Genomic DNA, 22,404 nt, shown 5'->3' on the forward strand with positions numbered 1-22,404 from the left:
ATATTTTACTGTGTTAACTCATTATTTATATGTAGACCTTAGGTTTACAGAATATTCTGTTTGACATCAGCAAAATTCACAGTCCAAGAATAACAACACAACAGGTCCCATTTCCCCCATGCCTCCAGCAACATGTTTTTGTCCACTGACCTTCTGGATAGAAATTAAGACAACTTACGTGCTTTTCCTGGGCCTAGCCATCTCTTGCTGCCACTGGCGGGGCATCTAATCAAGCTCTGACCAGCCAACTTTGTGAAGTCCCCATCTGTTCACATTCACCTGTGGTCTCCTAACCTCCCTCCCTCCCAAAGGGTAAGGCAATTGGCTCATAACCACGTGGTTTGGTGACCTTGGGTAAGCTCCAGACAGGCACTAGGGTGAGGAGATGTCTGTGCGAAATTGTTTGTGGAATGACATTGGGATGCTAGGGTTTAATTTTTGAAGCAAGAAAGCTATAGGGGATGTGTTTGCTGTCCTAGGGGAAATGGAGACCAAAGTGATAGGAAGGAGGGAGGTTGAATTTCAAGTTTGTGACTCATTTGTTCTGGGGACAGTTACCTGGGACTAGAACATTTTTCCACCTCTGCCTATCGAGCACTCTGTGTTTAGGTTTTCTAACTGGGAAAGCTAGGACTCTGTCAGAGCTTTGCATCTTCTTCTGTCCTTCCATCTTCACTTCTACAGGAAGTTGCTTTAGCTCCCTTCTCTTTTGGAATTAAACAAGTAAAAACTAAATGCTAATAAAGACAGAAACCAAGCAAACAGTTGGCTTCAGGGGAAGGATATCAGTACATTACCAGCAACTGAATTTGTTCCATTTGGGGACCTGGACGTGCTTACCACTACTAACAGTACATACCAGGGGAGGAGCAGCTAGTTTCAGATCTAACTGAATTATCTCCTATTTTTGTTGCTGTTTTCCTGCTTTGTCTTCCATCCTTGCCTTTTAGCTCCGGGGTGAATTCTTCCTTTTGTCTTACTTGCTCATGTTTACCATCTTGTCAGGTGATTGCAATGGCCTGAGTATTCCATTCTTTAGAGGTCAGGTGACCCGCTTTCTTTGGTTAATGAAATATTACTGTTCCCAGGTTGGTAGCTGTCATAACCAGGAATGGGCAAAATAGAAGACCAGTTCCTTTGCTCTTTTCATTTAGGGGACTCATTTTTTATCTTGTAAGATTTTCTGTTCTCTCAACTTTGTAGTGGTGGAACTCCTGCAGTATATTCTAATATCCTTTGAAAATTTAGAAAATGGAAGTGGTTGTAAAGAATATTGCTTCTTTTCCAAAAATCTTTGAAGTCAAAGGAGTAGAGTGAAAAGGTGGGGATAAATAGGGGCCTTAACTGCTTCCCAGTAAAAACCCCTGGAAAATCAACTCTAGCAGGAGGCTAAGTGTTTTGGAGAGCAGTGTGTGGGAGCTTGAGCCTCCTTGTAGCTCTTTTTCTTGTTCAGGATCAATCAAAAAGCAGCACTTAAGTTTTGGCCACCCCTGTTCTCCCCTCTTGCTGTGTTCACTAGCCTGCGATGGTAAAAGCCATGAATATCAAAGGGAAGGGCCCCAAACCCAATGGGTAGAGATGGGACAGTCATTTCACAGAAGAATTAGAAAATAAAAATATGTAGTGCATATGTTTTATGAGCAAGATGCTATTAAGATTTTTTTGGTTGTGGTTACACTTAGAATTCAGTTTCAGGGTAAAGAAGAAAATAAGTGCAAGTTTTCTTTTAAAAAAATAGACAGTAGGACTTAAGGAACAAAGGGGTTGAGTTTTATGCCTTGAAAAGAGCTGGAAAAAAGCCAGTTTTCCCCCAACAAGGTTAGATATTATAAAGCAGGATGTGGTATTTTCTTTTCACGGTAGCAATTCTGGAAGTTTATTTACACAGTAAAGTCTGAGCTAGAAATGGACAGTCTCCAGGCTGCTGTCAATCTTTGTAGTTACAGAGTGTTTCCAGTCAGTCAAGGCAGCACCACGTGCAGTGGGAATGAAGAGAACCCAGATAAGAAACTGTGACTCAGTATTCTTGTTTTATTGGTTTATGGCTTGTGGCTGAGGCCAGGAACCCCAGAGGCCCTCCTTGTATTTCCCTCTCCCTCATCTGATGATTCCACACTTTGTAGGTCCCATACCTGGCAGCAGTGTGATGACCAAATAGGAATAGGATGCAGTGGGTATACCAGCAAAATTTGGTTCTTCCCACGAACATTGGTGTCATAGTCTGTTGGAACTGATGGGGAGGAAAGGAACTTGGTCCCCACTACCTAGCCCAAGAACCAGCCTGGGTACCCCCATATTACTAGGAGTGGGGAGCAGAGAGAACGTAGAGGGAAAGGGTGGCCTCCATCAAGGAACCCTTTTGGTGAAGGAAATGGGGAAGCCCAGGGGCTGCCATCCTTTCTCCATGCAGCCTTGATACTGTTGGCAAGGATGTTAGAGCCAGAACACCCTGCATTGCTGACATTCTTGGGATAATACTAGCCAGTATATGAAGCCATAGCCAAATAAATGGAGGGACCATTAGAGAGGGCAAGAAAGTAACAAAACCACTCTGTATTCTGTAAAGACCTTACACTTACAGCTGAACAGGGAGAAATTCAGGCAGAGGTATGGGGCATCAACTCTATACCTGTTGGGTGAATCTCCAGGATTTTGCTTTCAAGGGTTAGGTAGGAGAGGTCTCCTATCTCTGCCTTTTAGCACCTTAACTGCAAAGCTCCCAAGGAATAGGGCTTTGGGGGAAGGAGTGAACTTGTGACCAGGAAGACAGAGCCCAGCCCTGCTGTATTCCAACTTCTCTCCGGTAGGGCACCTGAGACCTAGGGGATTGGGATTTTTCAGCACTACCTGTCGTCTGAAATGAAGCGTTCAGGCAAAGACAAGTGAGATTAATAAGGTAGAAATTCATTTGTTAAGCAGAATTTCTTAGTGGGCACTTTTCTCTTAAGAGAGCCAAAAAGAGCTCTTTGGCCAGATAAGCCCTTCTTCCTTTCTTGCATTTAGTCAGACTGCAACCACAGAAAACACTGGAAAGCGACACCCACCTTACGAGATGGGATTCTATCTTGGAGATGAGGTCTAAAACTGGGACTGACATGTGGTTGTGTTTCTGTCTTTTCTAGCTTTGATCCAAGCTGTTCCATGTCTGCACTCCCTCTCCTCTTCTTTCAGATCACCCTCAAGTGTACACATCTTCAATCTAATAATTTTTTTGTTTAATTCAAGAGACAGTTTTTGCATCAATGTTAGGCTTGTTTATACAGTCCCTATCTCTAAAGCAAATCGCAAACTTTGCATCCTGTCCTGCTGACTTTGCCAGCAGGAAAATCAACGTGGCTCTTTCTCTGCCAGGGTACCATAGGGACACACTAGTGTGACCTGGGTGTGATACCAGTACTTCTGGAACTGCCAAAGGAGAATACTGTGGGTTGGAAAATCTAAAGGTGGTGGGCAAAGGTTCAGGGCTGAAGTTTCAAGCAGCAGAATTTTCCAACTCAACTGTGGGGTGACCAAGAGTATTCCCGCCACCAGGATGCTTCTTTCTTCCCTTTCCTGTCTCCCACAGGTGCAATCCTGTAACCCACCTTGCCAGCTTTCCTTCTTTTCTGTCACGGCAGAGGCATTTGGTGGGCAGATGAGGGTCCTGAGGTGCTCTGGCCACAGATGCCATCTGTGTCTCCTCCTTGTGACCAAAGTGAACCACCCAGATGTGGTCCAGGGGAATCTCTCTACCGCCCATACTGCTCGTCACTTCAGCAGGGAGATGTCGTCAGCAAAGTCGTCGTGCTGATGGCGCAGGCAGCGGAGACAGCGCCACTGACACACCATGAGGCAGAGTGGCAGCATGAAGAGGGCGCAGATGGCAGCCATGACATAGGCTATGGTCATAAGAGTGGACTCATCTGTCTGTGGAATGTTGTAGCCACAGTCTTCCATGTCCGGGGTGACAAAAGGGCCTTCTACTGCTGCTGTCCTGAACTCGTCGTGCACTGGGGAGAGGACAGATGTGAACGGGCAGCTCATTGTCATAGAGCAGTTTGGGTTTTACAACAAAAACCCTTCCTTACACGAGATCCCAGCATCAGCCCCTGTTGACTCTCTTTCTTGGAGATAGTTACAGGCAGTTTGGAAACCTGTGCTAGGTGGAGGCCTTTTTCCCTCCCCAGGGCACTGGGAGCAACACCCCTTCCCTATAGTTCTGAGCTGACCAAAAAGCCAGATCCATACATCTGGTAGACTTACTTGCTGCTGTAAATACTGCAAACCCTGCCACCTTTCTTGAGGAGCATTCAGCCTCACCATATGGCAGCCAGTAGGGCTTCCCAAGGTGCCCGGGCAGCTGTTTGCTCGGGGTTTCCAGCAGAGGTTACCAATCCGGACAAGGGCCACCATGGCAGACACTGACACTAGCACTTGCACAATATGTTAATTGTGGCTTGAGGTAACTGTTAATATCTCCTAAAGTAAACAGGCCCAGGTTTACAGGGAGAACACGGGTAGACTGACCCCATCCCCATCCCTGGCATTCTCACCATGGCAAGCACTGACAGCAAAGCCAATCCGTTTTCGGGCCCGATCAAAGACAACGTAGAAGCCCTCCATGATGACAGCTCCCATGACAGTGCCGGTCGATGACTGTGAGATGGCGAACTTGTAGCAGTCATCTTGCGACGTGGCCACATCTTCCACTGGCCGCAGGTATTGCTGGGGTGAGTGATGAAAGGGTGAGAGTGTGTCTTCCTCACTCCATCCCGTACCCCATCTCTGCCTTCCAACTATCTCTGCCCCTAGGTAGCTCTTCCCCGCGTCATCCCTGAACTCTATAAAGAGTTGGGTTGTCAAAGACCCCTTTACCACTGGATGCTCATCTGTTTGTCTTCTAAGCCCTGGGAAACTGTGTTTGTTCACTATATCCCAGCATGTGCTTTGTCTTGTCCCTGGTTCCCACGGCCTCAGGCTAGGGGAAACATACCTGTGGAAGGATGGTGATGCGGAAGGACTGATTGGTGACCTCACCCATGAGGTAGAGTGAGATGACTGGGAAAATGTTCCAAGGGGTAGTGCCTGCTTGCCAGCACACCAGCTGCTCCCCTAGCCAGAAACCGTCCGGAAACTTCTCCGTCTGTGTTGCCAAGTAGGGAATAATGAGAAGTGAGTCTCTTTCACCATCTCACCTCTCCCGTCACCAGGTAACACTAACTGGGTCTCACGCTTGCTTTTCCGGGGCTATAGCCAAGTAGGGAAAGGTGAACTGTGACCCAAGGAGAACAGAGGCAGAGAGCAGGAAATGGAGGCCAATTCAGTTGTAGCAGGGGGGAATTGTGTGATGAGGAAACAGACCCACAAGGGAGAACACATTTCGGAGCGCTAAGTGGAAGGACCTAGCTGCAGACATCGCGGCTTGCTGAGCGCTGTGACCCTTCCTACTTCCTCTGGCACTGCGTCATCTCTTGTACCCCGTCCCTGGTCCACTGACCGAGGAGGCTGCCTTGATCGACTTCACTGCAGCTTCAAACACTTTCTTGGGCAAACGAAGGTTGGTAGTGCCACTGTCCACGATGCTTTTGTCGTAGTTGTACTAAGAGGGAGGAGGGGTTAAGAGAGTCATGAGTTTCCACCAGCAGGCTCTGGGCAGAGGCAGAGGCCTGGGTTAGAGGCCTGGGTCTGACTGCCTGGGTCGTGCCTGGCTTGGCATCCTGGCTTTGCCACTTGATAAGCTTGGTTCCTTGGGCAAGTTACTTAACCCTGTGCCTCAGTTTTCTCACCTCTGAAATGAAGCTAATGCCTACCTCAAAGGGTTATCATAAGGATTAAAGAATATACCACGTTTAAAGGTCTTAGAATTGTGAGCAGCAAATAGGAGGCACTCAGAAGGGAATTCTTAATATCTTGGCTGGGCAGACACTCTCCAAATCTTGAAAGTAAAAATACTTGTAAAAATACTTGTAGGCCGGCGCCGTGGCTCACTGGGCTAATCCTCTGCCTGCGGCGCCAGCACCCCGGGTTCTAGTCCCAGTCAGGGCACCGGATTCTGTTCCGGTTGCTCCTCTTCCAGTCCAGCTCTCTGCTGTGGCCCAGGAAGGCAGTGTAGGATGGCCCAAGTGCTTGGGCCCTGCACCTGCATGGGAGACCAGGAGGAAGCACCTGGCTCCTGCCTTCGGATTGGCGCAGTGTGCCGGCTGTAGCGGCCATTTGGGGGGTGAACAAACAGAAGGAATACCTTTCTCTCTGTCTCTCATTGTCTCTCTCTCTCTCTCTCTCACTGTCTAACTCTGCCTGGCCAAAAAAAAAAAAAAAAAATCTAAAAAAAAAAAAAAAACCTTTTAAAATGCTTTTAACTTTTTGTAATACTTTTATGCCTGTTTTAATTGAACATACATGAGAATCTAAGGAGGGAAGACGCCAATGGTTGGGTATGGTTAATCATAGACTTAACTCTATCCCTTTTGTCTGATGTTGGTCAGTCTTTGAGAAAGTGTTTGTTACTCTGCTTTGCAGATGAGACTGAAACAATAGTAAGGTGCCTTAGGGCACACAGCTACTAAGTGGCAGGCTACAGTCAGCTCCAGGTCTTTCTGACTGCAACGCCATCTCTACGTCATATCATCATAGCACAGTGTTGCAAACAGCCGGACCAAGGTCTTGAAGCAAGGAAGTGACGAGGGTCTGGACGTTAGAACCAGTTCCATGTTTTTTCATTTCTAGACCATACGTCCTGTGGCCTCTGTGCAAGTGCTTTGCCAGTCCTTGCCCCAAACCCCAGGTCCTGTTATGTAGTTGTCCTGGGCTCCACACAACCCCTGACTCCTCACAGGTCCTATGCTGCTGCCTCATCCTCCCAGCCTCACAGGGTCTTCCCTCCCACTGTGCCCCTCTCCCCTCACCTCCCCTGGCCCCCTTGCTTTTCTTACCTCCTTACAGTCCATTTTCAGATCTTGTCCATTGATCTCCACCCGCACAATGATTACCTCGTAATACCATTCCCGCCGGATGGGAGTGTACCAGAGGCTGCCCGTGTACAGCGAGTGGTCGATTCCCCCAATGATCTAGGAGAAAAAGAGGTACCCGTATCCCAGCACAGGAGGAGAGCAAGTTGCTGGGAGACTGGATCACCTTTTCAGTCTTCCTGCTTTAGTCAAGTCACGCTCAGACCTGGCTTGCAGTTTTTTAAATGTGTTCAGAGGAAGAGACTTTCTAGGATTTTCAGTTGTTTGAGATTACGCACCCCATGGTATAAGGTTATTTAAATCCAAATTGGCAAAATAAATGTTGAATGAGTGATTACTTGCTGCTGCTGTTAAGTTTTATTTTCTCTGCTGGTTGGTGAGTCATTCACCATTGACTTCCTTATATCTGTATTCTGACCATCACACTGAAAACTCTGATTTTGATAGGTCTTATTTTCGTTTCCTTTGGAATGTACTAAACATTTCCAATCCTTTCCAAGTTTACCATTGGCACCTCAAATTTGGAATAATGCAAGGAAGAAAAGAATGGAGAAGGAGAGGCGGGTGGAGAGTAAAAAGTTTTTCTGTTCTAAGTCATGGAACCATGACAGTGATGTGGCTTTGAGGGAGAGGGGCAGACGGCACATTTGTGTCTGCCAGTGCCAGGACTTCCCCTGTCTGGGGACCTACTCACCATGCTTCCTCCAACCGAGGCCAGCACCTCAGACTGGTTGAGGGGGAAGCCAGCGCCACAGAGCTGCAAGGAGAAGAGGTTGGGAACATGGGTCTGCTTTACCAGGGAGTCGAAGAAGGGCTCCAGGGAGTCGTCAGGCTGCGGCAGAAAGAGACAGAGTAAATTCTCACTTGGAGGCCCCCCCGGACAGAGGCCAGCTTCCTGCCTACACTGGAAGGCAAAAGCAAGAACTTGGGGGATGTTGTCTGGGAAAGACTCTTGAGGTGCTGAGAATTGGCAGAGAGAGGGTTAGCAAAAGATACTGGCAAGGCAATCAGGAAAACACTGAAGGACCCACAGTGCTCTACCATAGCATCTTTGATCCCCGTATGCCTAGCCTGTTTCAGATTTATGGGGTCCTCTCTTTTTATAAGATTAATTTTTAAAAAAATAATTATTTGAAAGAGAAAGATATCATCTGCCTACTGGTTTACTTCCCAAAATGCCTGCAACAGCTAGAGCTGAACCAAGCTGAAGCTAGGAGCCTGGAACTCAATCAAGGTCTCCCACATGGGTGGCAGGGACCCAAGTACATGGGCCTTCATCTGCTGCTTCCCAGGTGCATTAATAGGAAGCTAGATCAGAAGTAGAGGAGGGGCCAGCGCTCTGGTGTAGTGGGTAAAGCCACCGCCTGCAGTGCTGGCATCTCATATGGGTGCCAGTTTGAGTTCTGGCCGCTCCACTTCCGATCCAGCTCTCTGCTATGGTCTGGGAAAGCAGTAGAAGATGGTCCAGGTCCTTGAGCCCCTGCACCTGCGTGGAAGACCCAGAGGAAGCTCCTGACTCCTGGCTTCAGATTGGCACAGCTCCGGCCGCTGCAGCCAATTGAGGAGTAAACCAGTGGATGGAAGACCTCTCTCTCTCTCTCTGCCTCTCCTCTCTATGTAATGCAGACTTTCAAATAAATAAATAAATCTTAAAAAAAAAAAAAAAAGTAAGACGAAGAAGTAGAGGATCCCAGGCACTCCAATATGGGACATCAGTGTCCCAACTGGTGGCTCAACTCTATACCATAATGCCCACCCCAAGGGTCTGCTCTTATTAAAAATCTTATTAAATCTTATTAAAAATAAAACCCACAGCCTAATTCTCTGCATATCACAACTCCTCTCACTACAGTTCTGTCCTCTGCTGGGCTGAAATTCAGACTGCTACCATTTCCTCCATCAAATAATCCTTTAAACTGATCTGTTTCCCTCCTTTAGTCAACTCCCCCCCCCCACTCTGCCGCATGCAGTGAACACTGTGCAGACTGTGTAGGCCCAGGCCTTGTTCTCTCACCCTGGCAATCTCAGCGTAGGCCAGCCCCAGGATACCCTCCCAGTTGGAGCCATTGATGAAGAACTTGTCTGATTCCGTGATGGCAGCGATGTTGGCACGCACGGTGACATTGGGGCCATGAGGGATGCTTACCAGGTCAGTGCCCAGTTCTCCCTCCCACTTGCCCTGGGTGTAGGGCACATACACGCCCTTCCGGAGGTCCCGGTATGTGCTGGACCTGCGGGAAGGAGGCAGAGATCTGTGGGTGCATAACCCCAACAACTGGTATATGAATTTATCGTCACTCCTACTTCATTTCTGGGGCATCCTACCATCTGCTGTCAGGCTGCTCTACAGAACGTCCCTAGGCCCGTCACCCAGAACGGATTGGAGAGTGACAAACAGAAGAGGGGAGCTATTGCTGGGGCTTGCTGTCCTGTCTCCATAGCTCATATTCCTAGATCTTGAGCTCAGGCCCTATGGAGAACAAGCCTAGCCTTTGTGTATTGTGCCCACTGCTGCTGCAAGGATAGCTAGTGGGTATCTCGTCCTCCCCGCCCCTACCCTCCCCTCCCCCCAGCTCCATCAGGCTCCCAGAGAAAAGGAGCCATTGACATGGACTCTCCTGCTGCCTTGGGCTCCAGTGGTACCATCTGAGTGGTGGAGTGCCAGGCAGGGTGAGTGTGGAACCTCCACAAGCAGCTCTGAAGATGGGATTTGCACAGGTGTCTCAGCAGAGCAGGCAAGTGTCACACACCGCTTGTGTGAAACATGCTCGCCAATGTGTGACACCCTCACTGTGGGCTGCTGGGTGGTGGGCGGCAGGGATGGGGTTGGCGTGAAGTGCCTTTGTGGATCCTGCTCTAACCTGTCTCCTTGACTCTTTTAGATAGAGATGTTCAAGGGAAGATAGGGAAGGTGGGTGCTGCCCTGCTTAGGAATCCAAGGGTGGGAGGTGAGCCTCTCCTCACGCACACACGGATCTTCACACAGATGAGTCAGGCGTTAGCTTTGCTGTCACCACTTCCTCTTCCTGCTTCTATGCCCTGGGGACATCCAGATCAGCTCTCAATGCCTCTCTTCCCACAAAAACCCCACTTCAACCCTCCCACCAGTAAGCTGGTGGCACCTGCAAGGCACGCAGAGATCTTTGAGCTCCCAGGCCCTGATAATGTCCCAGTGGGTTTGGGGAAGCTCTTTGCTTCAAGTCCTTGAGCTGTATTAGAGTGGAGCAGCCCCTCGTGAGAACACCACAAAGGGAGCCATCGCTGGGGCTCATTCAGCCTAGCCTTAGCTGGTGTGGTCAAGACCTGAGGGCCCCCTGCGATGGCTCTGGGAGCTGTGGGCTGCTGTCCCTCAACTGCACTCTCCCATGCTATAGTTGCTGAAGCGCCCCCTCTTCACCCTTCACTCTGCTCTCAGTGGCTTCCTTTCCCTTCTCCTGTCCAGCAGGAAGAAAGGAACTGGGGATCTTGTCTTTGTCCCTGCAGCCCTCCCCTGACCCTCCCCCAGGACTCACAGCTGCCTCTGGTAGTAGCGATGCAGGAAAGGGTGCGGGGCAGCCCCTACTGCAAAGTTGCTGCTGCCTGTGTCCACCAGGATGTTGAGCTGTCAGAGAAAGGGGGGAGAAAAGCCATTACAGACAGGAGACTCCAGACTCAGCGCCCTTAGTTAGGGTGCCTTTCCCCATTACAGTGTCCAGGGGGAAGCTTCCATGATGCAGGACTGGCCAGGCTGGCACCCACTTGCTCCACCAGCACCGACCGAACCTAGGGTCCAGTGGCGCCTTCAACATGGCCTCAGACTTTGCATCTGCTTTTGTCTGTAGCAGCACGTTTCCTTGTCATCGGACACACAAGTGTGTGTATACCGTCTGTTCCCTCCGTGGCCTGACTGCCTGTATCTTCAGAGCTCTTGCCACTTCCCTTTTTTTCCTGGTCTTCCCAGGAAGCAGCCTGGCGCGTGCCTTTCCAGCACAGCGCAGAACTATTCCAGGAGCTGGCAGTGGCAAAGGGAGCCGTGGGTACCACAGTGGCACATTGGTGCCCACGTGTGTGTTTCCGACCCTACCCACCAGGACGGAACGTGACTCCACAGACAGGCTCCCCTTCTGTCTCAGAGTTACAGGGACCCGTGAGTCCCTCTGTTGCAAATAGTGGGGAGCCAGGAGCCCTGTGATGTCCTGGTGAAAACCTGTCTTGTCATGGCTCTGGTTTTGGCTCGGTGAATACGAACAGGTGTCTCCTCGGTGTCTTGCTGGGAGGCTGCTTCTCCAGCCTCTTTTCTGCCTCCCTCCTCCCGTCTCCACCCTCCCTTCTCAGACGATGGCCTGGCCTGTCCGGGCAGACCAGTCCCTGCTTCGAGTGTCTGCTGTGTTCTCACCAGCAGAAAGAAGGCAGGCCGCTGACCTCAGGGAAGCGGCTGTCTGTGGATTGTGCCTCCTCGCCTGTCCATCACCGACCTCAGAGGCCTCCCTCTCCACATCCTGTCTTCTCGGTGCACAGAAGTCAGCTGGCCTGTTCTGCTGCAGGCTCTGACCTTGTCACCTTGAGCAGGTCACTGTGCAGCTGGGCTTCACCTGCCTTCTCTCTGCTGCCCCCTCCCCGCTCCCTCCTGCTCTCCCTGGTCCTCTGTGGCTATGCTGACTGCGCCTGCCCCAAGGGTGCTTAAACTTCCTGGCCTCCCTGTCCTGACTTCACTGTCTCCCCAGCCTGCAGACCCCCTCCTCCTTCCCAGCCCCCCACTTCTGGCCTAGTTTTCATATCCCTCCCTGCCCCCTCTGCCCCTACCTTTCTCTCTCTCCCTCTCCCCGGTCTCTGGGCAGCCACCAGCCCAGATGCTGTGCTTTCAGAGAAAATCAATGGAGCCAGAGGCCCAGCAGTTCAGATTTCAATCAGCCAGATTAATGATTAAACAGGCTCTTCACCCACTCCTCCTGCCCCCTCTCCCCACCTCACAGAACTCAGCTCGCTGCTCTTGGACCCTGAAGAAAGAGGGCCCCTCCCCAAATGGTTCCTACAGGCTGTGCAAGAGCAGGCCCATCTGATCTGTGTGTCCCAGCCAGCACTGGGAGGCAGCTTTTATCTGGAGCCTCTGCACCTGTCCCCTCTCCAGCAGGGCTGGTGCAGACTGCTGCCTCCCCAGCCACGAGACCCCCGGTGCTCCTGCTGCCCTTCCATTGCCAGCCTTATTCCTGCTGAGGAAGATCTCTCCTTCCCAAAGAGGGCCAAGGCCAGGAAAGAATCACACCCGGTCTGTCCCCATTTTAGGAGGTTAGGCCCCTACTACTGAAGCTAAAGAAAGCCAAAATAAACAGTTGGGATTCTCTCCAAGCAAATGTCTGTGTGCTGGCCCTCAGCAGTGTGGCCCTGTCTGAGAAAAGTGACCGCTGGGCCAGTCCTTCCCTCTCGCTTGGAGGAGGCCTTCTAAAGCTACCGCCACTCGGCTGCCGCTCCTGTAAGGGGACAGCTGTTAGAGGGAAAGATGAGGCAGAAGGCAAAGGGAGGACAGTGCACCCCTCACTTCACAGAATGGGGCCACGGGATGGGATGCTCTTCATCCCCCACAACCAATCGTTCTGATGGCCTGCCTGCAGCTAACCCCATCCCCAGGCTGTCCCTCCTCCTGGCTCAGGCCCCAGCCCTATTAATGATCCCTTTTCCCTCTGGTGGAGCCAACCATCATGTCCCCAGCCCCCAACACCACTAAATCTGGATTCTTCCTACAGGCATTTGCAGATGCTTGAATCTCTTCATGAAAACACACGCACACACACACACACCAAGAAGCTTCCTTAATCTCACACCCGCCTCCAGCTCCCCTCCCTACTCCTCCCGTCACAACCCAGGTTCCCAGCCAAGCTGTCTTCCTTTCGTCACCTCCCACTCATGCCTCAACCCATTCTGAAACTGGGTTTTGCCTCTATCCTTCCACTATCAAACAGCCCTTACTACAGCTACCCAGGATTTCATGTCACCCTATCGAGTTTTCAGATCAGCCCTCGTCAGACCTGACCTCTCAGGTCTGTCGTCCCCATCTCCTCTGTAGGCTTGCTTCTCAAGGCGTGGGCTTTGGCCTCTTCTCCCACGCTGCCCTCTCTCCCCAGGCATCTTGCCTAGCTTCCCATGACCCCCAAGCTACTCGGGCTACCCCTTCTGTCCCGCTTTGAGCTCCAGATGCGTGTACTGAGCTGCTGTACAGAACCCACAGACCCAGGAGGTCCAGAGCTGGGCTTCTTGGTCCTGCTCCCTCCTCAATGGATGGCGTCACCATCCATCTGTTCTGTAAGTCAGCAACCTCACAGACGTCCCTACATCTTCCTTTCCTTCACCTCTCCCCCAATACATCACCATGTCCTGCCCAGCTAAACCTCCTTCAAAGCTCTTGAATGCATTCATTTGTTGCCATCTTCCTCACTTCCCCTGGCCGGAGCTATCACCATCTGGAATGTCACAGTAGCTGCTCCACTGGCACGCCCACCACCCACCGTGGGCCTCTCCCAGCTGTTTTCCACACTGGGTCTGGAGCGATCTTTTCCAAATTAGAAATTTGGCCATATTACCTCCACACCTCCTGTGTGGATGGTCAGGGTCCAATTCAGCCTACATATGCAACCTACATTTGTCTTCGAGTCCCCTAAGCCCTCTGTGCACCAGCCATAGGCCCTTCCAAGGCTGGGCCAGCAGTCGCTCACTCTGCCTGGACTGCCTTCTGCTCACCGGATGCTTTGCTCATTCTCTGCTCAACCTTCAGGCTGAGCCCACAAGGGCCTCCTAGGGGGAAAGCACAGGCCATATTCTCTTCCTATTCAAATGTTTCTGTAGAACTTGCCACCCTGACTTCACCCTGACCCTCGCCTCCCCTGGTATCCGATTTTTAAAAATTCCAGTATGTCCCCCAGTGAGTATCATGGTGCCTAGCAATAAGTATTTCTTGAATGAATGGATGGTTAAAGGACAGAAGGTGAAGGAGCGAATCTACTCTGTTCCTTAGGTAGAGGTGAGGGAGGACGCCTTCGTGAGTCCCAAACGGCAGGTGTTTGGCTCAGGCTCAGGCTCAGGCCCCTGGCCTCCCAGCTTGATGCAAGAGGCGTATATTCTGGCCGCCCGAGATCCTGGAGCCATCTGACTTCCTTGAGTCCAGGTAGACCCAGGGGTAAGACGCTCATGGGGCTACAGCCTGGGTCAGGGATAGGTCATCTCCAATCACTTAACAAACACATGTACCCTTGGGGCCCTCTGAGGTAAGGCAGCTTTGTACGGGCTAACAAGCCCCTCAGGGAAACCTGGGTCACTCCATGCTCAGCAACTGGTCTGGGTGACAGGTTTAGGGAGAGCAGTTTGTTCCCCAAATGCTACCTGTCTTAACCTCAGCTCTCACCAACAGTCAGGGATAGCTCAGATTTTTCTGGATGAAAAGAACATTTATAAGCCATCTGTCCATTGGCTGGGAAAGACGGATGCTGTCTCCAATTCTAAATGATCTCTAGCCTGCCCCAGGGTCTTAGCACTTTTGCAAGCCTTTGGGGCAGGGACATTAACTCCAGTTCTTTCTACTTCTACTGTGTGGGCCTCAGAGTTAATGAGGGAAAAGCTCTCTATGCCTATACTTTTATGCAGAAGTTTCCCAGTAGCATGCTGGCCTCCCCTGTGCACCTATGCCTGAAACAGTCCCCGTGTGCCTTCTGTGTCACTTGCCGGTCACAGCTGGAACATCCTTCCTCTCCAACTCTAGCCCTAATGCCCCAGCCAAGCCTAGGTTCCTCCTTTCATAGGTCCTTAATTGCACCTGTGCTTCTTTGTCTCCTACCCACCACACTTCTAATTATTTCCTTAATGTCTGTTTGTCCATGGAGCATGAGCACCACAGGCTAGGAAGCACCTTTGTGTCCTTATTACCTAATTATTATCTAGCCTTGAGTAGGTGCTTGGTAACAACTACTATTTTTTTTTAACTGACAGTAATTGCGTCAGTTCTGCAGTCGCTCTCTCCAATCCTATAGATGTCAGCTATTACTTCTCAGCCCCAGGGTCCTTGAGGGGGTGATTTTTCAGGCTGGCCCTGTGCACAGCCACTGAGCACAGTGTCCATGACAACAGGTGCTCGCCATACCCACACACACTGGCTGAACCAGTGTCCGTGGGTTCTTAGCACCACGGTGGTGACCCCAGGGCTCCTTGGCCCCATAGCCTCTGTGAGTCAGCTTCCTCTGCTCTCCTAAGAGGAGATTCCCAGGCTGAACCTGCCTGGAGCCCAGAGAAGGGGCAAGGAAGGACACGAGCAGCCTGAAGTCAGCAACCGGGAGTGGCTGACGGCCAAGAAAGCACACAGCTCCTGCCTCGGACTGAGTCCAGTGACTGGGTCCTGGCCAGGTTCCTCCACCTGAAACAAATCGGCTAGAGCTGGCAGTTGGTACCTGGGACCAGCAGGCTCCCTGGCGCCACTCACCACACCCCCAGCTGTTTTTCCTAAAGGCATCCTAAGCTGGCTGGGTCACCCTGAAGCAGCCCTGTCTAGTACACTCTTCCCTCTGGGGACAGGCGGCTGCTGCGCTCCCCAGCCTCGAAGCCAGCCCAGCTAACATTTACCGTTGCCTCCCCTTCAAATAGTCGGGAATAGTGGAAAGCGGGCGTGTGTGTTCCTACAGAATGGAGCCAACTCTATTGTCAAGCTTTCTTTAAGCAGCAAACAAATTCCCTGTCTTGTGTGGGATCCCAGCGTACAACAAGAGAAAGGGCAGAGCTGTCCCATTTGAGGGAGAGGTTTTGCTCCCCCCCGCCCCCCGTCCCCCGCCCCGTGCTGGCTCTCATCTCAGCAGCACCCTCTTCTCTACCAGCAGCTATGAGCTACCTGCAAATCCCCCTGGCGCCTAACCTTGTCCCACCCCAGGTGACGGTGCTGGTGGCTTCTCCTGGTCTGATCTCTGCCCTAAGCCCACTTTCCCCCCATGGTGCGTAGGCTGTGCTCAGGTCATCCAGCCATTGGCGAGCTTGCTGCTTGTGCTACTTAGCAAAATCTCCCCCGGCACTGGGAAGGAAGAAGTGTGGTGTTCGTGGCCCTGAGAAGCTAAGCAAGACATCCAGCCTGCTACAGTGGGATTATGCTGGACAGCAGAGAGGCCCAGGTGACAGTAGCTAGCTCAGGGATCTGGTGAAAGAGGACGGGCTGGCTTGGAGCTCACATTTTCAGAGTCCGGGAGAGAAAGGACCTAGGAGTTACAGCTTCCCCCTAGGAGCTGACTGTGGTCTCCCCAGGACCGCCCACTCATCATGCTCTCTTAGGAGCCAGCCTGCCCCAGCAGCCGAGTCCCCATGAGCGCTCGCCAGTCCCAGAATCCCAGGGCAGCTCTAGAACCAGGAAAGCAGCCTGGCTCCTTCCCAGAACTCTGCACTGCCCGGGTGCCCAGGAGAGATGGCTCCCAGCCGAGACAGAAGTTAGTTCTCAGGGATGGAGGCTTCCCTAGGAGAGGCTTCTCTTCCTGGACTTCCAGCCAGAATTGTCTGCTTAGCTCTTTATTGGAGATGCCCAAAACGGGCTCCAGACCTTCTACTGTGAGAGGGCAACTGTCTTTCTCAACGCGCCCCACTCCCAGCTACACTGTCCTTTATGGAGACACAAACGTGCATGACAACCTGAGGACTTTTTGCAAAGGCCCATGGGCAGCCTGAAGCCCAGCCCAGGAAACCCAGCTGTGATGGCAGGGACGGGGTGTGCAGTATGGGAGTTGGAGTCTTGCCTTCTTTGTCTAATTTGGAGGGTAGCTTTTTTTTTTTTTTTAAGTTCAGCAGTTTTTACACCCCCCCCCTTTTTAAGTACAAAAGCTCTTTATGAAAAATAAAATATAGCCCAGAAGTCCAATGTATAGTAATAAAAGCAGATGGGATTGGCACTGAGGCATCGTAGGCTAAGCCTCCGCCTGCAGTGCCAGCATCCCATATGCGCGCCGGTTCATGTCCTGGCTGTTCCACCTCCAATCCAGCTCTCTGCCACAGCCTGGGCAAGCAGTGGAAGATGGCCCAAGTGCTTGGGCCCCTCTACCCATGTGGGAAACCCAGAAGAAGCTCTTAGCTTTGGATAGGCCCAGCTCTGGCCGTTGTGGCTATTTGGGGAGTGAACCAGCTGATGGAAGACCTTTCTCTCTGTTTCTCCCTCTCTTTGTAACTCTACCTCTCAAATAAATAAATAAATTCTTAAAAAAAAAAAAAAAGTAAAATAGAGTTACTCTGCAGGGCGGGGTTGGGATATTTTGGCAGGTGAGGAGGGGTGCCTTGGTGATAGGGAGCTCTGGAGTCTTGCCCGCCTGTCCTCCTCCTAACTGTCTCCCTTCCCTTGAGGTCCCTTTATAGCACCCCGAAAAGCACAGTTGGAGACCATTCTGGGGGAAAGAGAGGGAGGAAGAGAGAGAGAGAAACAGAAACACTGGGCTGTTTTTGGTTCTGAGTCCCTGAACCCTTGGAGCTTATAACTTCTCTGGTCATTTTCTCTGGCTCCTTTGTCTACACCCAATATCCTTTCCCTAAGTCTTTGCTCTTTCTCTCTCCATCCTCTCAAAGAGCAAGTCTGCATGCTAACTTGGCTTCTGCAGTTGCTTCCCTGCAGGTGACTCCTAAGTCCACCTGTGCAGTCTCAACTCCTCTGCTGGTTCGCAGATCCCCTCATCAGCTGGCTGCTGGATATGCCGCGGGGATGGTGTACCGGCAGCCCCGCGTCCATGATCTGGACTCAAGACTCCAAGGACCTGGATTTGGACCCCAGCTGTGCTCTTCCTCGCTGAGTAGCTGTGGGAAAACCACTGAATATCTCTGAGCCTCAGTTTCTTAACTTCCCAAATAGCTATGCTAATACCTATCCTGCATCACTAAAGCAGAAAAACAAAAGTGGCATTCAGTCAGCTACACTGTGCTTTCAAAGCTGGCTCCTTTTGTTCTAATTCCTGACACAAACCAAAGTCAGAGAGGTTAAGGAAAAGGAAGCTACTTCTCTACCTCCTCCTCTCTCAGCCCCCATACCTCGCTGGGCGCAGAGGACAGATGGTTGGACCAGATGTGAATGCCCGTGCTCAGAGGATGTTTTCCATTTCCCACCCTCATGGCCACCACCCTGCTTCAGGCCCTTGTACCCTGGCAGATCCTCGTCTCATGTGCTAGTCTGTCCAAGTCCTCCTGCACGCTGAACCACATCATCTCGCTGCCCATCGAGCATAGAACCCAGACTCCACTCGGCCCCACAGCGGCCTTACCAGGACTTCCAGCTTCTCCTGCTCCTGTTCGTAGTGCGAAGCTTTCTCGTCTTTCAAGGCCACGTTAACTACTTGCCTAGCAAACCTTCTGTCATCCTCTGCCTTTCTCTGTGTGCTTCCAAGACCCCTGTTCTTCTGTTTGAACTTGAACAACATGCATTTGGCCTTGCATGATATTTAGGTGTTTATAGCTCTGGTCTCACACCAAACTGTAAGCTCTCCAAGGGCTTCGCCCATGCCATTGTTGTGTCCTCTCCTGCACACAGGTGCTCAACATAGTGTTTCCTAAACTGACTTAACTTCATCACATTTCCCTCTGAACCAATTACTCCCCTGTGTTTGCTCGGTGGTGCTCACACCATCATAATGAGATGGCATCCTCTCATTTAAGTGGAAAGAAAGAAACGAAGACTTTCTCCCAGAGCTCCAGGTCCACATTTACACTGGGCCATCACCAGTTCTGTTTAGACGTCTGGCCACTTTTTCACTCACTCACTCAACATGCTTCAGGGGCGTATCTTCAGCCTCGCATTGTCACACAGTAGATTACAAAGAGAAACAAGACACTTCTAAATTAATTTAAGAAGGCATTATCCTTAAGCTGGGAATGTTATGTCGGCAGCCAACACAAAAACAATATAAGATATAGTAAGGGGGCAGTAAGGGAGACGCTACGGGGAATGGAAGAGATGCTCCTGATAGTCTACCCCCTTCTTCCCCAAGACAACAGCATAGTGGGAAGACCCAGGGCGAGACAAGGTCTCAGCTTGCTGGCCTGCCTCCTGGCCAACTGCTTAACCTTTTGACCTTGTTTCTTCTGCTCAAAATTGTGAGTAATAAAGACCTGATATGGCAGAAATTCTGTAAAGAACAAAACAATGCCTGTAGGATGCATAAGAAGAAACTTTATGCTGCAATAATACATACAAGTATATATCTGTATGCAGGCCCGTTAGCCCACCCCTCCACCAACTTTCCTCTTCCCAGCAACGGTCTTGTCCTCCGATCCACCGTAGATCAGAATCTCAAGGCCGCCTTGGATGCTTCTGTTCCAGCCTTCACACCAGGGTCCCAAGCCCTGCTCCTCTGCCTGGCCGCCTCCCTCCATCTCATCTCAGCCTCCTGCCATTCTTGTCATTGCGCCTCACAACTGGACCATTGTGCCAGAGCCTCCTGCTGCAAACAGCTCTCAGCCTCATTCTTTCTTAAATTCAGATGTCTCTTCCTGGAAGATCACTATCTATGTCACCACCCTGTACAAAGGGACTCAGTTTCCCCTCTTAGCTGCAGACCAGAGTCCAAACCTTATAGCTTGACATTTAAGGCCCTTGGCAATTTGGCTCTTCTTTACCCAAACTTCCCTGGTGTCAGCACAGACCTGTAGTGCTGACTGCACTGGCTTTCTTCTCCCGGACAGACACGCAGAAGCCCCGACACAAACAACTCATTCCCACACTCACTGTGGCCCCCCCAGGTCTAGGTTAGGAGCGGAGAAATTACACTTTGAACAGGCTTCTTCCGCACAGGTCTGGGGCTATCACTGGCTGTCATCCTGCGGATGACTTGCACTAGGTCTGAGTGGACAGGAAATGTGTCTTCTGTCTCTTTGTGGATCAGATCCCAAGCATAGAAAGCGCTCCCTAAATTCCACTTTTACTTGCTCCAAGCCTTCTGCCACCATGTTTTCACTGGGTACTCAGCCGCCAGGCAGGGAGAAAGGGTGCCCTTCTCACAGACTGCTGGGGCCAGAATCCAAGTCACCGCAGAGTGGACGCTGGCAGGGGCTGGGGCTGGGGCCACTGGGCACTCCACAGAGGAGCTCCATGGGCTATGTGAACCTTCTAGAAAGGAGCTGACAAGTGCGGGAGTAATTCCTCTCCCAAGTGACCCCAGGGGTCAGGAAGTGCAGTCTATCCTGCAAACCACGGGTCTGGGGTGGGGGGTGGGGGTGAGGGAGGCAGGACACCCAGTGTATAGGCCTCATTGCAAGATAAGGAGAGTGACTTCAGATTTGTAGGCCAGTTAAGTGGGTGCTTTCACAACTCTTTTAACTCTCACAGTTCCCTTGAAAGGAGATCTCATTTCACTCCTGCTGGAGACAAGGCAGTAGCCCCCCCCCCCTTTATGTAATTTGCCCCAGGGCCACAAGCTGGACAAAGGGAACACTGTGGGTGGCAGGGCTGGGATTCCTGGTCCACCAGACCCTGCAGCCCTAGTTGGTGGCACAGCCTTGCCCCGGGGCCCTGCCACAGGTCTGTGCAGTTTGTGAAGCACAAGCAAGAGCAGCCCTCAGGCCTCTGCTGGTCCCCACTCCCTGACGGTACCTGCCCAGCCCTCAGCTCAGGCTGCTCAGCGCCTGATTCAGGCTTGGTCCTGAGCTCCACACACACATCCGAGACCACTCCTGGAGAAGCTGTGGTGCACAGGAAAGAGGACGGGAGAATGGGGGAGACCCCAGGAGGTCAGCCTGAGTGACTCGGCCCTGGGAAGGTGGGTTTCTGTCAGGTGATTGGGAGGTGAGGGTTATGGTTCCCCCAAATCCAGTCATCCGAGTTTGGGGGAGAGGGGCTCTCTCCTCCAAATGCTCCCCCACCTTTCCAGACTGACCCGTGGACAGGCTTCTGGGACAGGGACACAGATCCCGGGTGACTCACAGAGATGTGCAGGATCAGATTCAAGGTGACACACAGCAGCATGGACAGAGCCACACAGCCGCCTTTGCCCACGTTCACCCACAGAGCAGACAGACGCACGCAGAGGGCAGCCAAGCACCCCACACAGAGAGCAGCTCCAGCCCTCATGCCCACGGCCACCCGCAGGGCGCAGAGGGCACACCCTCCACCAGCCACCTTGGAGGTACCTTGGAGACGGCCAGGAAGGCCAGGAGAGCGGGCAGTGAGCTCCCCGCTGCTGCCGAGCCCCTCCCCCGGGAGGGGCTCCCACTCCTAGAAGGGGGCTCCGGCTCCCTTCCTACACTTCGTCCTCCAGCGGTGCTGGGAGGTGTTGGGTGGGGGAAGGGCTGAAGTGCAGAAAACAAGGGGGAGGGGAGGAGCAGAAAGAAGTGGGGAGAGGGACCAAAGCAAGGCAAGAGCCTGTCTGGGGGCCACTGGGTTGCATGGTCAGGGGACCGAGCTGTGCTGCCCCTGTGGCAGCTCAGTGAAAGGAAGGGACTGATCCAAATGGTGCCCAGATTGCTTGGTGCTCAAGGAACGATGAACCCCAGAGGAAGGCAGAGGGCTGGGTGGCAAACATCCCGAGAGGTGGAATTAGGGAAACTCAGGCTGGGACAGCGCCAGGAGGGGCTGACACCTGCCACAGCACCCCCGCGACCTGGACCCTCCCGCCACGCGGGTCAGGCTCCCCAGATCCCTGCCCAGGGGTTAGGGGAGAGCACTGAAGGGCGGCTGGGGAGCCTGGCAGGGGAAGGAGGGCAGGAAAGGGGAGCTTTGGGGGCGACTTCCGGCGACAGGATCCCGTTTGCAAAGGGGGACAGGCTGCTGTCTTCCCATCCTGCCTCCCCTCCCCGGTCTCCTTACCGTCTGCGGGGGGCTGCCCACAGTCATCTCCACATAGTAGCCCTGGCCCGACTTGCCCCTCAGGTTGTCCACCATCTCCACAAAGTTACCCCTGCGGCCCGGTTCCTCTGGGTCCTCCTCGGTCTCCCGGGGCAGCCGCAGCCCCAGCGGGGCGCCCCCCAGGCCGCTGCGCAGGGGCAGCCGGATGCCGTGCTGGGTGCCGTGGGCAGGCAGCATGCCCGAGCCCATCCACAGCAGGAGCCAGGGCAGGGCTGGGGCCATGGTGGGCCCACGTCCGTCCCTGTTGCTTGTCCCCAAGCCTGGGTGGTGTTGGTGGCTTCTCAGGAGAGGGGGCTTGGAGGCATCAGGACTCCAGAGCCTGTAGGCCCCTCAGCCAGTCCTCGGGTCCAGGCACCGAGAGCAGGCAGGAGAAATCCGCAGAGCACGAGAGAAGGGGATCCAGAGCCAGGCTACATCTGGATGGCGGCGGCCAGCCCCGGCAGCGGGCTCGGGCCTCTCCGGGTGCTGGGAGGGGTGGGCATGGCAGCTTGGTGGCCGCTGCGCTCCTGGTCCTTCTGGCGGGGTGGGCAGCGTGGCAAGGGGCAGGGGCTCCGGGCTCCTGCGGCTGCGTCGGCTGCTCAGGCCACCTTAATCCAGCTCCCAGCTCCCAGGCAGGCTGGGGAGGCGGAAAGACTTGTGGCGGCGGCTGTC

The 22,404-nt window shown here is 52.5% G+C and overlaps 1 protein-coding gene across 2 annotated transcripts; it reads right to left on the reverse strand.

Moving 5' to 3' along the window:
* Positions 1–56: 56 nt before the first annotated feature.
* On the reverse strand, positions 57–22,404 carry BACE1 (beta-secretase 1). Of its 2 annotated transcripts, none has more exons than XM_062197093.1 (9): positions 21,715–22,404; positions 10,460–10,548; positions 9,094–9,178; positions 7,642–7,779; positions 6,912–7,046; positions 5,477–5,578; positions 4,973–5,122; positions 4,533–4,704; positions 57–3,989 (listed from the first exon to the last, which is right to left on the reverse strand). In XM_062197093.1, exons 1-9 carry the CDS (start codon positions 21,973–21,975, stop codon positions 3,748–3,750), a joined length of 1,374 nt encoding a protein of 457 aa, XP_062053077.1. In that variant the 5' UTR covers positions 21,976–22,404; the 3' UTR covers positions 57–3,747. The 2 variants fall into 2 exon arrangements, with proteins under 2 accessions (XP_062053077.1, XP_062053076.1); XM_062197092.1 differs by having other exon boundaries at positions 8,962–9,178; positions 21,715–22,403.

The sequence above is a fragment of the Lepus europaeus genome, chromosome 7 (assembly GCF_033115175.1).
Source record: "Lepus europaeus isolate LE1 chromosome 7, mLepTim1.pri, whole genome shotgun sequence".
Lineage (NCBI taxonomy): Eukaryota > Metazoa > Chordata > Mammalia > Lagomorpha > Leporidae > Lepus > Lepus europaeus.

Excerpts from the sequence above, each read along its gene's own strand:
- BACE1 (XM_062197092.1), bottom strand. The coding sequence starts at position 21,975 with ATGGCCCCAGCCCTGCCCTGGCTCCTGCTGTGGATGGGCTCGGGCATG. Across the intron at positions 7,780-8,961 it reads CCTACGCTGAGATTGCCAGG|CCTGACGACTCCCTGGAGCC; the intron begins GTGAGAGAACAA and ends TTTCTGCCGCAG. Across the intron at positions 5,123-5,476 it reads CGATCAAGGCAGCCTCCTCG|ACGGAGAAGTTTCCGGACGG; the intron begins GTCAGTGGACCA and ends TTGGCAACACAG.